We start from the raw sequence: 16,828 nt of genomic DNA, 5'->3' as shown, positions 1-16,828 counted from the left end.
TAAGAGCTGAACTTGAAGTGCAGTTATTCACTACATTGCCATGTTCTTTCCATAGTTTAGAGGTTAAAAGATTTTTCTTGCAGATCATATCACTTTTAATGTGCAGTCTTTTCTGTCAGTTCCCATCTTATCTGTATCCACATAAATTTTTTTGAGGTGTCTGCTAGAGTGGGTGAGATTAGCATGTAGTGTAGGGTTTTATTTAGCATTTCCCCAAGGCATATGACTCACCCGCTCTGCCTCTAGAACAGCAGAAAATTTCAAAATGTTACTTGATGGAGGAACGTTCTGATGCAAACTAATATTAGTGCATTAGATCTGGGGTCTTCAATAATACTAAAGTCTGGAACACTGCCACAGACAACTAAAATGTGTAAATGTTTATAGATTATAATTGTGGACACTGTATAAAATTTGGATAAGGTTAAGGATCAGAAATGAGAATTCCTAATTTGGGGTTTAAAAGTACAAGTATATACCAAGCTAAAAGAACAAAATTGTCTTTTACCTAAGATTTGAAGGTAATTAAGAGACTTTAAACTTATCATATGCAAATAGTTTCTGCAAAAAGTTTTTTCTCTTCTGTGGTAGAAAGGCAGGGTAAGTGCAGTCATGGCCTTTTCCCCCCCAAAATTTATGATTATCCAGTTGCAAATATGTTGAGGTTCTCCATTTCTGTCCTGTCCTCCAGCACACTTTCTTTCTTTATCTACTTACTCCTCCAGTCAGTGACCACACTTTAAGGTGAATGTGACTAGACAGAAGTGTCCTTGGATGCATTTTTTACCTTGGTTGAATTGGCCAGTCAAAATCACTGTTGAGGTTTGCAGATGATTAATTTCACTGAAAAATCTAAGATGACAACTCAATACTTCTGTAGTCCTAATGGAAACTGCTTGCAGTTATGTATTTGTTTATACTGCTTTGCCTAAGAAACTAAAAAGTCTGCTGCAAGTCAGAACTGTGGCAGTGCTGTGACATACAGCCTTCAGCTGTCCCTGTGCAAGTGCAGTTTCCATTTCCTACAAGCTCTGGTGACCATGTTGCCCAGTTTTTAAAGAAACAAGACAAGTTCAAAACCATACACTTACATTTTGCTTTTTTTTTTTTCTTTTTTTTCTTTTACCTAACCCAAAGTATTTAACATACAGCCCAATACAATGGAAAAAAAAAAGAATTGTCTGGTTTTTCCTATTCTACTTATTATACATGGAACTGTTAATCCTTTTTTTATTTTTCTTCCTCACACTCCTTTCTTATTGAAAAATATTAAAGTCTTAAAAAATGTGGCTTTGATCATCTCAAAATCGATATCAGGTGTATCCCAAATTCATGGTATTATTGACTAGACAAAATAAAAAATCTGTGTTAGATGCACAGAACTTTTGAGAAATCTTTTTCCTCTTGCCAAGAAGTATTGAGTCTGCATGAAAATCTCTCCTGTGCTGTAAGGATTTGAACCACTGTATTCCCTAAATTATTCATAGCCCCCTTTGCTTCAAATCTCAGCTCTGAATGAGGCAGACAAAACCTTGGAATTTAGCGTGCTCACTGAAGATGAGAGCTCAGTCACTGGGACATGCTGAAAAGTTTTCCTTGAAGTCCACCAATCACAGTGGTTTTATTTTGAAAAAACATTTATGTGATCATTTAAACAACAAAAATATATGACCTCGGAACAAAGAGCGTTAGTTTTCCAGTCTTGCTTTAATAAATTGCTAGTGATTTCTGCAGGTGCTTTTTTCCATGTACAAAATAGAAACAGTGCAATTGGAAATCAAATTTTCATGGATGATGAATCCCTTCGTATGTATCTGTGGAAAGTGGCAAAAGTTGAGGAACGCCTCATACTGAAGATGAGTAATATACTAATGCTTAATAAAAGTTGTTTGCTTCTGTGTTTTCAAGATGACTTAACAGCTTTCTGTAGTTATTCTTTCCCTTACACATCTAAGGGAAGCAATGCAATTGATAAAAACTTTATGAACTCAAAATTTGTCTCAAGATTTTACAGTTCTGATGAATATGTAAGGGTCTTTAAATTAATTTGTTGAGTGTTGTAATAAGTTTGTAACCTGATGGTCTGCATTCAGGATCATGTAAGTAACTCATTTGGAGTAATAGGCTAAAATTTAATACAATCAGCTTAATTTTCATTAGTATGGGAGATGCTGCACCAGATTCCTGATTAAATGTCCTGATCAAATGCGATTTATAATTCATATTTTCACACTTTACATATTTTGGCAAAGTCCTTGTTTAATCCTTCCAAGGAGAAGGAGAAAATAATCTACTCACTGATGAACTGAGTGTCAGGATACCAAGGGATTTCACATTCAAAGCATTTCAGTTTCAAAGGATGCAGATGGATATGCAATGACATTTTCAAAAGCTGCAAAGTAGTCAATCAACTAAATCAACAATACTCTTCTGGAATTCAGAACCCCATGGTGATGCTTTCTTGAAGACAACCTCTGAGTTTCACTGATTACCAGGGACTTCAGTGGTTAAAAAAACCACTTGTAGGTGATGAAATGTTTCACAAATTTTAGCCAGCATGATTTGGAATTCTTGATTTTGTTTAGTTTCAGTATTGCTTCATATGGTAATAATTTTTATGCATGTTGTGTTACATTTCAGAGTTGTTTGGAATTCCAGTTTGCCAGATGTTTAGCCTATACCACCCTCTATCTTTTGTTTACCGTGTAAAGGCAACAGACAAAATCCATAAAAACTTAATGATACTGGTCCAAATGAATGGACTTTCTCTGCCATGAGAAGAAAAACACAGAAGATGGCCATTGAAGTATAATTAAGTTGATTTGGGCAAATAAGGTTCTTCTTATTTTCCAAATGATAATTTTTTAGTATTTAAAATACATTAGCATCCTTTCACCAGATCTGTGTAAAAATAAAGTTTTAAGTTTAAAATCAACTTATTAGTATTTTATTTCATTTTGTTACAGAGGGACCAATATTTTCTGTAAATAATTCATTGCTGTCATAAATACATATCAGATTCTTGTTTATTTACAAGTACACCATTTTTTCGTAACATGAAGAAAATATGTGACTAACAAAGGTACGATTTGGTGAATGATCTGGTAAGTAAAGAAGTTTTCAGACATTAAAAAGCGAGTTAAATACACATAGCTGTCTTTCTGTGTATTGTCAAAAGGAGGTGCACAGACAAATAGGCAGGCATTCCACTCCATTAGGAGGCTGAGTGTTGAGTTCTCTGAGTACTCAGTTCTCTGCTTCTTCACCATGTATTCAAGGGTTTTATCCACACCCTTAAAACTTCTGTTTCATGGAATGTTCTTTTTTTCACTGGCATGTACACTGTGATCTGACTGTAGTTGTGACAAAGTGAGGCAATAACGTCTGTACTGTTCTTGCATCTTTTAGTGCAAATGAATTGTATAAGCTTTTTCTGTACATCATACTTCATCCCATGAAGGAATGACACCAGGTGTCAGCTGAATATCTTGTTAAGGCACAAGACGTAAAGACAAAAAAAAGGAAGTGACTGCTCAAATCTGAAACATCTTTAGCTTGGAGAAATCAATCTAGTCTAATTCAGAGACATGCAAAGCTAATGTCTCAATGCTCTTCTGTTTTATTCCCAGAGCTAGATGCTATTTGAGCATTTTTTTGAAGTCTCAAACAAAAAAAAAACTTCAAAAACCTTTGGTTTTCTCAGAAAGATTTCAGAATCAGATCTCAAAATTCCTACTGCTTAAAAGATATGATACTTCTTTCTTTTGAATTGTTTTAAATTCTTTTGAAACAAAACCAAACCAAAAATTAAAAAACTCAATTTTACCAAACAAATCAAATTAGGAAAAAAAGCTGACCATACCATTCAGGAAAATGAACCTAACCATTTGAGAATTCTAAAATAGAGTAAAATTTGTTGCGTGGGAGGAAAGAAAATGCATTATACTTTGAAGTTCTAGGAAGGACTTGTTGATTTAAGCAGGGAATGGCTATTTACGACTTTCCTTTTACAGTGTTTTTTTACCTCCTTGGCCTAGTTCAGATGTACACCAACTTCCAAAGAAACAAGACAGTTGGAACACAAACTGCCAGCAATTCAAAGCCTTTTTTTTTTAATTTTACCTTTTAAGTGACCTCCTTTTAATTCCCCTGGAACTGTGTCATCTGAAGAGCCAGAAACAGTATCTATTGGATGATGCTGCAGATAAAGGAGCGTACCACCTCATACTCTATGATGATCTTTGATGGTTTTTTAATTATTGAGATCTGTAAACTTTTTCTGCTCTTATCTGTGATGATTGTGTGCATTCTCAAACTGATTTGTACTTCCTGTGACTCATCCAAGTGTGTTTGGAGCCAGTTTTATTTAAAAAAAATCTTTATCATCAGAATGTTTTGTGAGAAAGTAATATCTTAATTGCAACATAAATTTTGAACAAAATATTATGTGATAGAAATTTTTGGGATTACTCTTAATTTTAAAATGTCAATCCTATTTTGATACTTCCATGGCTATTTGTATCTCAGATTTCTCACAGTACAGAAATTATTCTTGAACTGAGTTTAAGCCTGGAAATGTACAGCGTTTCAGTGTTTTGTCACTAATATTAATCATTTTCTTTCTCAGGTATGATAGGCAGAAGCTAACTAATAAAGAAATTCATAGTTGTCAATATGTTGCTCATATGAATCCAACTGCTGGCAGCTTCACTATCAAACCTAGGCTCCAGGTATGTTTTGAAGTGTCATATTATAGCAATCCTGTATTTAATACATGAAATAATTACTATTTAGTTTTTCACTACAATAGGTAGTAGATGAAAGGGAATAGGAGAAAATGCAGTGTTTGAAATTTAGTACAGATTCAAAATCTTGCTGTTCCTATAGCTAAACAGAAAGAGACACACCATATTTATTATGGTATTGAGAGTCCCCTGAATTTCTTAGCAATTGCAGTCTCATGTGGGCCTTCACCTGGCAGATGTGTCCTTGGGGCTCATAGCCAGACACGCAACTGCTGTGGAACTGCATCAAGGATGAAACTAGAATTAAAGTCTTTTCTGTGATACACAAGCAGATTTACGTTCACCAGGTTGTATTGTTATTTAACACTTCGTTGACTCTTATTTGCTGTCTGATGCTGGAGAATCTTCATCTCTTTTTCCCTTTTTATTTCCAGAGACATTTTACAGTATTTGCTTCAACTTCCTTTCTTATTGACTCTAAGACTACCTCAGTTGGTTAGAGCCTGGTGCATATAATGCCAGGGTTTGGAGTTCAATCCTTGTATAGGCCATTCACTTAAGAGTTGGACTTGATGCACCTACTTTTAGTCTTTCAGTGCAGAGTGTGTGGGTGCATCAATCACTACATTATTGTAGTGTTTTTTCTTGAGAACATTTTTCATGTTGTCCTTTTGGGGAATTTTTTAACTATTATTTTCCTCTCTAACTATGTGGTAGAATGTGGAAGACCAAGTGTAGCTGCAGCCTTGGCTCATCTATTGCCATTTTTCAAATGCAGAGCAGACCCTTGTTGCGAGCCAGTGAAAGCACGGGAACTGCTGAGTAATATGCTTCCTAGGAACTCCTCAAGCTACAATAAACTGCATGCCTCTATGCACCTAGTCTTGTTTGAGGGTGCCATGCAGCATGTGTAAGCAGAATATCATCTATAAAGGGAGCAGGTAATTCATCAAGATGCTACCAATGTTTGCATGAAGTTGCTTTTTACTGTTCAGAAGTTGTTGCAGTGCAGACTCATAACGCTCTTACTGGAAGGCTTATGCAGGGCACTATGCAGCAATAGTGCTGATAAATACACTTTATTGATGATGTTATAGAAGAGTAGATTGGAGATCAGTGTTAAAACTAACCTCCATTTTGTTTATTTAAACAGGCATTCACCCTTTTTTGCACTCTGTAGAAATTTACACCACTTATTTTCTGAGGTTGGAAAGACAGTCTATAAAGCTGTAGACTAAGTCTGCCTTATCTTTTAAGTAGTTAATGATGTAACAGGCCTTTATAAGAAAACCAATATTTACCTTTTGTTTCCAGGAAAGGGAAAATGCTTTTAAAATGAGATTAATTCAAAACAAGGACAAGTAATACCTTCAGCATATACTAACCTATGCCCCTGCATGGCAGACTTGAAGTTGCTTTGCTGCCCAGCCTTGTATTTTTTTAAATGTAAACCAAGCAAGACTTCTAAGTGTCATCATAGATTTATTTTATTTATCTGCAGCTTTTTTTCATAGGTAGGTTGACCTTATCTCAGTTTAATGTAATTTGTTTTTCTTATGTCAGGATATATCTTAGTACCCATTATGGCCCAAAATCTCAGCTTCTGTTTCTGAAATCTGATAAACTGCATTTGCTTTGTTTTCCTTCATGGAAAAAATCAGCCAGTTTTCAGAAGACAAAGTGAAGATTTTACCGAGTAAGTGAGGCACAGAGTTCATTGTTGCTCCTTGTCATTATTTGTAATCTTTCTTGAACATATGCAGTCATTCTAGTCATGCGTAATATCAGTGATTTCCAGAAAGAGACAGAGGCCCATGCTGGCAGAGATTAGTTTTGTTAAAGCAGTTTCTATTATTTGCAGTGTCAAACGGTTTAACACACAAACTTTTCTTCTCATTGAGTTGGACTAGGATTTCAGTGTCATCGTTTTTCACTTTGCACATAATCAGGCAGGAGCTATGTAAGAGAAGACACTCTTGACTAAGCAGTCTATTGTAGAAGTTTCTCTCCAAGAGGATTAAAGAAACGCTTAAATTACAAAGATAATCACATGGATCTTTCATAGGGACTGTAGATTTTGTTAGGCTGATTTAGAGGTTGATGTGATAATCATCAGAATTGCAGACAGAAGCCTTCTCAGGTATCACTAGTTTTGCTTGAAAATGGTGGTAAGCCATTATCTTCTCTCTGAAGTCTGGTGACCGAGAGTAGTATCTGTTTGCCAAATAAAGTGGCAGGGTGTCTTAGCCGTACAATTTGGCAGTCCTAGAAAAGTGATTGTGAAATTTGAACCTGTAAATTTTTTCTGCACCTTTTATGGGTTTTTTTTTTATGGATCCATTGTGAAATCATGAATAAGGCTGATAAAGTTCTACAGTGAAGTCAAAGAGAATTGGCTTCCAGTAATGTTTTGGTTGAACACGTTTCTACCTCTTTATTAGATGCAACCAGATTAGACACATTATCCCTTTTATTTAAGAAGGTTCTTATCAATGTTTTTTCAGGGGTTACTTTTTTCAGTGACACGAGACACAGAGAATGAAGGGGATGCTTTTTGGTTTGTTTTATTTATACATGAAAATAAATTAAGCACAAAGTCCAACTTGCTGCCTCTAAGATCTAATCTGCTGAATTAGACTTTCATGCCTTAGAATCTGTATCTGATTTTAAAAAAAATAAAAATTTGTGAATATTTTTAGATGCTTTTATGAATTATTAAAATATCAATTGCAAGAGAATTCTTTTAATGTCTAAAATATAGTTTTTTGGGGGAAGAATTACCTCAATACACACATTTAAAAATTTTAGAAATTAAATCTTGTCTGATTTGGGGGAAAATTCTTATCTGGCCTCATTCATCCTATAGTATTCCATGATCAGCAAATAAAAACATGCTTTAAATAGTCTGGACTAGATATTCCAAAAGCAAATTGAAGTTTGATGCAAATTTTTTGTTAGGTGATTTCTTGTCCTTCAGCCTTTGTGGTGCAAACTGCCAGACATGAAATTCTCATGTGCTTTTAGGGTCCAGCCAACCTCCCTTCAAATTAACTAGGTCTCTCTTCTGAGTCCAGTCAGGGCCCATCAGGATCTTGGGGTGATGCTTTGAAGCAACTCAATGTAAAGAACAAGCAATCAGACAGCTCTGGTCACTGTAGAAGTTAGTGCAGACCTTCAATATTTGACAAAGGAAAAGAACTTTTCTTTCCTCTTACTCAAATATTGGAAAGAAATAAAATACTGGCATGAAGGTAATGTACCTTTAAGTGTCGGGAGAACATTACCTCAAAAATAGAAAAAAAAAAGAATGAAAAAAAGAAAAAAGCAAGTGTGATGCAATAAAAAGAAACTTAGAAACTTGACTAAGGATGTTGTTGAAGTCTACATTACTTTATTGGTGTTCTGTCATCAGGTGCCAAATCACTCATTTCCTTGAATTCCCTAGGGGTTGTGCACTTCTGATTGGAGTAGGTGGTAAACTGAGCTTGTCAAGGCTGGCAGCATACATCTGCTCCCTAGAGCTTTTCCAAATCACACAGAAGAAAGATTACGGGATGCAGGACCTCAGGGTAAACTGATAGATATTATTTGAACCTTTTGAGTTCATTGCTTCAAGAATGTGTTTTGTTGTTGCACAGGCTTGATAAAATCACAGGTGAAACAGTAGAATTTACAGTAACAACCCCTTTGGTTTCCAGCTGGACCTCTTGTTTTCTTTATTTTTGAAAAATGGGTGGGCAAAATGTATTTTAATGTCTGTTTAAACGCTTCACAGAATTTTGGTAGTTTCTCCACTTTTTCCAAGGTGGCTGCTTCACAGGTTACAAAGATGTGGTTGGAGTTCTGGTAGTTAGCAGTTTGTTACAAATTTTTGCTGATCATTGAACCCTTATTGATTTAGGCATATAAAATTCAAGTGGGTGAACACAAGAAGAAATGTTCTCCTTGTCATATGTTGTCATTTAGTCACTTAAACTGTCCATATGCAAAGGCAAGGACTGTAGTTGAGTGAAGTGCTCTTATCAGGCTTACTGTCTACCTGTGCCCTGTCTGTGTGAGCAAACAGCGAAGAAAGGAACATTTTCTTCCTCTTTACTCCGTGTGGACAACAAACAGTAGTTCCGAATCTCAGACTTGGCCAAATAACAATCCAGTTATGGTCAGATTTGGTGGATGGCTGTCCCCAAAAAGCCCTTCTGTTAGCCTTGGGCCATGGCCAAACCACCACAGTGTGTGTAGACCAAGGCTTTTTAAGCCTTTGGCTTTCGGAGGGAGGTACATGCTGTTCTGCTTTGAAAAATGCTGTGTGTTTTTTAGTGTCCTCGTGGTGTTTAACTTCTTGTGCCCTCCTTCCCTCAACAAATGAGGTGCAGTGTAAGATGTGGGCTTAAGTGGTCATTTCCCCCATGCTGTTTCCAAGCAGGGAAACTTCTAAGCCTCTGTTAACAAGCCTGAGGATTTGCTTTGCTAGGTTGTGTGGCAGCTTGTTCATAACAGCCAGCATTAACCTTATCCTGTATTTCAAATGTGACTGCACTCAAATGCAACTGATGTGGGTTGTTTTCTTTCTGGAAACCCAAGCCAAAAAGCATTCCATATTTGTACCACTATTAGCACAATGGTCCCAACCATGTCTCCATCTGGGCCATAGCCAAAGTAATAGTGCACCAGAGCACACCTCAGTTTTATTGGTTTGGGGTTTTTTTCACATGGGAAAGCCTTCCTAAATAAATTCACTAAAGAAAAAACCAAGTTTTCAGAAACAACACAATTTAAAATTAATCTGGATCTTCAATGCAATTCCCAGACATTATTGGTATAGTCATGTCTGTTCTTGATGGGGACTTTCATGGCTGCAATATCTCTTTCTGTTACATTGATGAGAGGATTTCTTTGATCTTAACCACTAGGTCATGTCGAAATGTCCGTGTTTGATATGGAAGAAAAACACAAACTGCATCTCCCTTTGGATATTATGTAGCAAATTAGCAACATGTAAATAAAGCGAGAAAAGTAAAGAGAGGTCAGCAGTGTGCTGCCATCTGCTAACATGCATTCCACACTTTTCCTGTATCAACATTGTAACAGATTATGAGTGATTGCCTCCTTTCCTTACAGGTAGATCTTGCCAGTTTGTACATCAAGACTGGTGCCAAGAACATGCCAACAGTGTTTTTGCTGACAGATGCCCAAGTTCCAGATGAACGCTTTTTTGTGCTGATTAATGACTTGTTGGCATCAGGTGATTAAACCAACACATTTCTTGAAAGATCTTTTCCAATGACAAATGATCTGTGTTTTCATTGAACTTTAAAGAGATTATTTCTCTCTCAGGTATTTGTAGGGAGAGCTTTTAGAGAGGCCAAGTCAACTCATACAACTTGAGCATTGAATCTAACTTGCTTAAGAAAGAATTGCCCACTGAGAAGACAAATTGCTGAAGCTAATCATGCCTAAGTACATTGGTTTGGGGGGAAATGGAAATCTCTTTTTGACTTAATGCTATGTTTACTTTGGTGTGATTTCACTAAGTTCAAGCACTGTCTTCATGACTGCACAAGTGTAACATGCAGCAATGCAGTTTTGCCCATGTTTTGAAGATTAGAGAAACTGGATTCTGAATGTGGGGATCTAGGGATAGAGTGGAAGAAAAAATGAGAATAATATTCAGCACAGCTGAAGTGCATCTTGAAAGATTTTTTTAAAAGTTACTATTTACTTTTGCAACCAGACTTATAAACAATTCACTGACAGCCTGAAAAAAAGGAACCACTATTCTGAGGCATACATAATTTATGAGTGAACTTCCTATCAGGGCAAATACTTTTGTCATTTCAAAAAAATGTCATTTCCTTTCCCTTAAAGAAATAGAAAAACTTCTTTTTAGCCAAAAAGGCATAGGGAACAGGAGAAGACTCTTTTGTGACTGGATCTATCTGGTACCAGCATAGCTCTAGTTATATGCTTAAACCCCATCAGGCTAAATACCATGTAGATTATTTGTCACGTGTTGTGTAAGGCTTCTTTTACCTACTCCCTTATCTTTTCACAGGAGAGCTTCCAGATCTGTTCAGTGATGAAGGCTTGAAGGTCATCGTTGCAGGAGTTAGAAAAAGTCTGGGCCCTGGGCCTGATGGACACCAGAGAGCACTGCTGGAGGTTCGTCTTGAATAGTGGCTGCAGTTGAAAGTAAGGCATATTTCAGGGGCAAGAAACAGTCATGAGCTGATCAAAATAGCAACATACTTCAGTTATCTCACAACCCAGCATATGGTGGCATACTTCTCTTGAAAGCTTGCTCACTGACGTGTGGCACTGAATTTGCCTCTCTCATGTTACCCCTGTAATTTGCATCCCTGTGAGTTTTACTCCTAGATCTGGCCATTGACATCCTGCCTTTCATAGGAAAGTCACACAGCTGCTCTGTGTCTTAGTTTCATGGTCTTATGTCTTAAACACAATGATGCACTTCAGAGAGAAGTGAGGTGCTGATGAGGAGTTAGTGCTGCTGTTAACGCAATTATAAATATGTTCCCTAATTACACATGCAGTAATTCTGTATGTGTACTCAACTCTTAAACATTCACACAAATAATTGAAATGTCACAGAAAATGTTAATTCATTCTACTTTTTCTGCACCATTTAAAACTGGAAAAATAAAAATACCCATGTAGCTTTTAAACCTGTAGTTTTCAGGTTTAAAACTGTTTAGTGAATCGCATTAATATGACACCACAATTGCAACAAGTGTCTCTCCTAAGCTCTGTTTAAGAGACAATGTTGTTGAGGAAGACTGTAATTCTGTCCTGAAAGCAGAAGTGGGAAAAACTGGTTTTGGAGTGGCATCTTTAGGAACTTTCAGTTTATGTAGGCTTCCATTTCACACATCATCTGAAACATCTGTGTAGCTTATAAGAAAATGAGAAGTCTAAAACCCATTAACCATCTAAAAAGATAATGTTTTGAAAGGAATATATGCCCCATACTTTGTGCATTAGTATGATCTATTTGATTTGGGATGAGAAGAGCCTTCCCATAGCAGATTATTCTACAGTGGTCTTCTGTGCAGGCTTTTTTCTTCATTTTCTGAAATGTTTAACCACGACTGATCTAAAGACCATTCTGATTTGATTATGAGTTTTTTATCAAGTTCTTACACTTCAATTGTGAGTTCTGTATCGAGTTCTTACACTTTATAACATACCACTTTCTCTTTTTCCCCCCCTCATCTATTCTTTTTCCAATTCTGCTTTAGTTTTGCTGATGTTCTCTCCTGTCTCTAACTCTACTGCCATTACTTCAATCCCTCCACAAATTTATTCTGTAAGTTAAAGGTTGGTGAAGACCTGTATGGAATCTAGTGTAACATATTCTGTATTGTTTTCACTCTTACAGACTTAAATAACATGGTCAATAGTGGTGCTTACCTTCTGCATATCTCTTTCTGAAAGTGCTATTTGTCTCTGTTTCATGACTATTGTGTTTGTGTATGTTTTTTTAAGAAAGGACAGAGGAAAAATTATTTCTAACATCTCTCTCAATTTTCTCTTTTCACATTTTTTCCTTTTTTGTTTTTCTTGTTCCTACAGTCATTTCTTCATTTATTTTCCTTTTCTTTTTTCATTTTAAGTGCCTTTTGAAAGGCAGCTTTCAAATGCCTTTTACCTTGCAACCATTTCACCAGTCCCCCACTGTGCAAATTAGCACTACTGGAGGCAAGAACAGGAGATATCTATTCATGTTGCAGAGAAGGAAAGTAGAGACATTGTAGTACTGAAGGAGACATAAATTTTATGAGTTAACACACTGGCTAATACCTATATGAACTTTTAGTTAGTGCTGGGTGACCTATCACCTCTTCCTTTTCCTATATTTGAGGAATAAAAGACTAATATAATGTGAAAGAGAGCAGAAGGGACAATTTAGACTGTTTTATAATGTTAAAGCTCAGTGAAGTGATATAGTCTCATTTTTCAATTGTATTTTAGAAAAATACATGATTCCTACATGAAGCCACAATTCCCTTGTGCCCACTTACAGTCTTACATACTGCGGTTCTGTTTATGGTGAGGAATCTGTCACTCAGGAACCAATACTACCCAGTGCTATTCTTTGAATCACCATAGCTCTTTTGGTTTGTGTTGATTTTGTTTTGACTGTTTTCAATCTGGACCTTGCAATCCCTTCTGCTGCTAATGTTCTGAGAACATGTCATGTACGTAGGTGCAAGTTTAAATTGAAAGTATGTCAGGTGAAGACAGTGGGTTGCACTTTTATAAAATATGGGTCCACAACTGGAAGGGTATGTGAGGACATACATGCACCTGAGAATTTCAAAAACTTTCATGATGAATCATGAAATAAATGATAAAGGAAGAATGCTACTCAAGAAAAGAAATTTGATGGTCAAACACTGTAAAAGTTAATGTGCTGACAGTGCTAAGGCACACATAAGATAAGAGGTTTTTCTAAGGCTCAGTAATTTACTGGAGCTCCAGAAGTTTTTCAATATCTCAAATCTCTATGCAGTAATCATTCTTAAATACTCTGCATGTTACCAAAATTTCTTGAAAAAGTAAGGGCCAGAAGAAGCAATTATTTCTTGAAAGCATGGATATGAGATCAGTCAGTCATGCTGTCTCTTGAGATCCATCTGATTTTATTTCATTCTTTTGGTCATGGTAACCTTTCAACTTTTCCCCAGAAATGTGAACATCATGCCTAAATGCCTTGCAGCCCTCATGCCCTACATAAACATGCTCTCAAGTGTACTCTTTCCAGCAAGCATACTCTTGGTGTCATTTCATATTTGCATGTTTTTAAAGTTCTCATCTCAGTTTCCTCAGTGCTCTTAAACATTACTGTATATTCTAAAGCCAGACATGTTAAATTGGTTTTTTTTTTAAACTGAATCTCTGTTATTCAGTCCGAGTGCAGCCAGTTTTCTTCATGAGCTGCTGGTCTACTACAAATACTTGCTCCTCCTTCCTTGAACAAGTTTCTTCATTGTGTATTTTCCTCATGTTTCAAAGTTTGTAGTCCCTCAGTGACTGTTGTGAAGTCCCAGCATTAAGAACTAAATTTGCTAGTTTCAGGGGAAGGCCATTTCTCCAATTTCCTTCCAACTTGGCATGACTGCTTTAGTCATCACATCTTTATAATGGTCTTCTCTTTCTGTAGTCCTGTCAGGATTTAGCTGGCTCCCCATTTTCTATGGCATTTAGCAGTACAGTAGTTTCATGCTTTAGTCCAAATTAATGTCAAACATAGGCAGAGTGGGTGTCCTGCATTGCCACAGGCAATCTTGTCCATATTTTTACTATTACTTTTCTTTTAAATTATTGTCTTTCATTTCCACATCCTCTTTTATTAGGACACATTAGCCTTTTCCTTGCAGTCTGCTTGACCACTGATAGAACATCTATTTTTATCTGTGAATCTGAGAGGAACTTGTTGAAGAGCTCAGCTTTTGGCCAGCTCTCATGGTTTTTTCTTTTGAGGGCATAAATACACATGTCTATCAGCTTGACTGCTTTAATCCCAGACAAAAAGAACTATGTTTTCAGGGTTTCTGATTCTGTGTTAAACTAATAGTGACCCCAGATTTGTTTTCATTTTTAGGGTTGTTTTTGTTTGTTTGTTTGTTTGGGTTTGGGTTTTTTTTTCATTTTGTTTGATTCAGTGGGGAGTAACTATCGAAGATTTTCTGCAGCACATAAAACATCTGTTTCTGCAGTTGGCAGGCTCTTACAGTATGAGTTCCTGTTTCTCTATGAAAACCTCCAGGCTTTTCTATTTGGATGTCAGCCATCTCTTCTTGAGTACTCAGAGAGCTGACTTTCAAGGGTACATTTGTATTAGTAAATTTAGGAAGGGCATTTTGTGGTCCTGAGGACCAGTAGCATGACATGGCTGGCATCCATATGGCTTAGCTTTTCCCATCCTGTGCTTGCAAAATGATGGTAGTGGCATAGAGCTGGTCAGGACTGATTCCTGGTCTGTAAAGCTCCTCACTCCTGCTGCAGCACTGCTTATTTTCGTATGGGAAAACCATGCAAGTGAGTGCACTAACACTTAAATGGGATGGGCCCCATCAGAGCAGTGGTCAAGCATGTGCCAAGGCACTCTTTAGTTGTCTGTCTTGCTCTGTTTGAAGCACTTAATAAGCCGAGACCTTGCATATCTGAGATAAGCAGGAGGAGGTTGAGCCAAAAAATATAGTGTAAGAGACCCATCTGTAGTGAGAGTGACATGTGAGTGTGAAGCTCAAACGGGACACCTGAGAAAACAGGGGGTTTGTGTTCTAACTTAGGAGTGGTGAATGCTACGTGGAAGTTGATATTAATTTCAAATGATAACAGTTCTTTCTTCCACAATGATTGTCATCATTACTCAGTTATGAGAATTTAAATCTAAAAAATTTCAGATGAAAGATTCTTGCATAATCCCTCTCAATCCACATTTCTTTCAAAGAAAACAATGAGTCTATCTTGGAGAAAGTTTTCCATTACTGTATGAAATACCTTCTCTGTAGTATTTATATCCCAGTTGTCTTGCAAGACACTCTCCATTTCTTACAAGGAGAATTTCCTATTAATTTTTTTTCTCCTCTGTCAAATTAAACAGTAATGTATGGCCTGGACAGAAGATAAATGTTTTTAAAATAAGGCCTTCCTGCTTATGCAGAAATTGTTCAAAATGTAGCTGGTAGTACTTACTCAAATTTTGTCGTAGCTCTCTTACTATCAGACAACACGGAATCTTCATCATTCTGCGTGCAAAGCAAGCAGTGCACAAGGTCCTTTATAGTATAGGGAATTCATTGGGGGGAATGCAAATGAACCCCAAAGACATGCCATATCAAATCTATGCCTGATGTGAATTTACCGAGCTTCACTAAAGCTAAAGGAGAAAGAAAAGTTATGCTGTGGTGACGTTAGTCTTTTTACGACTAACTTTTGAAGTGTGTTCTGTACCCTATATTTTTGTTGTGCATAAAAAAATAATTAACAAAGAGATAGTTATCTAATCAGGGTGTTACATTATATCTAGGCCTGCGCTGAAATTTCCTGCCTAACAATACAGTATAGTAAAAATCTCTCAGTTGTAACTTTGTGTTTTCAGGAAAACTAATGGAAATTATAAATTGTGTGTTTCAGTTTGAGCTCTAGGACTAACTATTCCAAGAAGTAATTTTCCACATATGAGCAATGTGAGCAGTGTAGGAGGGTGTAGAAGACGAAACTTCAAGCAAGACTGTGTATGGTTTCACCTTTGGAAGTGTGATAGATTCAGTTTGGCACCACTGCTATAGCAAGGGCACTTGTAGGAAGCACGTCAAAGCAGAGACAGATATCTCCAGACTCTCCATTACTGCTGCTACCAGAGCAGAGAGGGCCTGCAGATCTTAGAAAGTGGCTACTAGTGGAATAGAAGAAGAGAAAATTAGGTGCCCTAGGTTTCAACGTTGCTTACCATGAGTCTTGGTGTTACAACTGAACATAGATTTTTTTCAGAAAATGAGGTGACATGAGGAAGAAACGGTGTCTAACTGAAACATACATGGTGTAACGAAGAAACAAATTCAGAAAAGTGTTCAAGGTCTTTGAGAATCGTGAAACAGACCTAGCGGATTCTTTCTGTACATTTCTTCTTTTTCTCTGATTCAGAGTTTTGGAGTAGAGAACATTTATTCTTGTATCTTTTGACTGTTTCTTCTGTGTTGCCCTTCTTTCTCATTGGCCTGATAAAATTTTGCAGCAAATTCCAAGATCTTTCTGTATCTTTATACAATTTTAGTGTAATTTTCACCACTTGGCTAGGAATCTATGTGGATATTTCTGCCATTTGCCTCTTCATGCTGAACACATTCAAAGTAGGTGATGTTTTCTTATGTACCTTAAACCAATTTGCAGATTAGCCTGTCTTTGTAACACACCTGAACAACCTGGACTCCGCCGTATTTTTGCATGGATGTCTACATTTCTGCCTAAGTTCTTGAATATGGAGGAGAAAGGACAAACCCTGTGGTTCAGCATAAAATCCAAGGTTTACAATATGTATAATTGTCCTAGCAAATGGT

The 16,828-nt window shown here is 36.7% G+C and overlaps 1 protein-coding gene across 1 annotated transcript in view; it reads left to right on the top strand.

The window, feature by feature from the left end:
• The window catches only part of DNAH11 (dynein axonemal heavy chain 11), a 102,773-nt gene that overhangs the window by 24,783 nt on the left and 61,162 nt on the right, over positions 1-16,828 (top strand). The window contains exons 7-9 of the mRNA XM_064675385.1: positions 4,628-4,730; positions 9,864-9,987; positions 10,798-10,934. Coding sequence (XP_064531455.1) covers positions 4,686-4,730; positions 9,864-9,987; positions 10,798-10,919 — 291 coding nt within the window. The 5' untranslated portion in view covers positions 4,628-4,685 and the 3' untranslated portion in view covers positions 10,920-10,934. The remainder of the gene's footprint in view (positions 1-4,627; positions 4,731-9,863; positions 9,988-10,797; positions 10,935-16,828) is intronic.

Source organism: Pseudopipra pipra, chromosome 1 (genome assembly GCF_036250125.1).
Source record: "Pseudopipra pipra isolate bDixPip1 chromosome 1, bDixPip1.hap1, whole genome shotgun sequence".
In the NCBI taxonomy this organism is placed as follows: Eukaryota; Metazoa; Chordata; class Aves; order Passeriformes; family Pipridae; genus Pseudopipra; species Pseudopipra pipra.
Note: the sequence above shows the minus strand (reverse complement) of the source record. Positions and strands in the feature narration are given on the sequence as shown.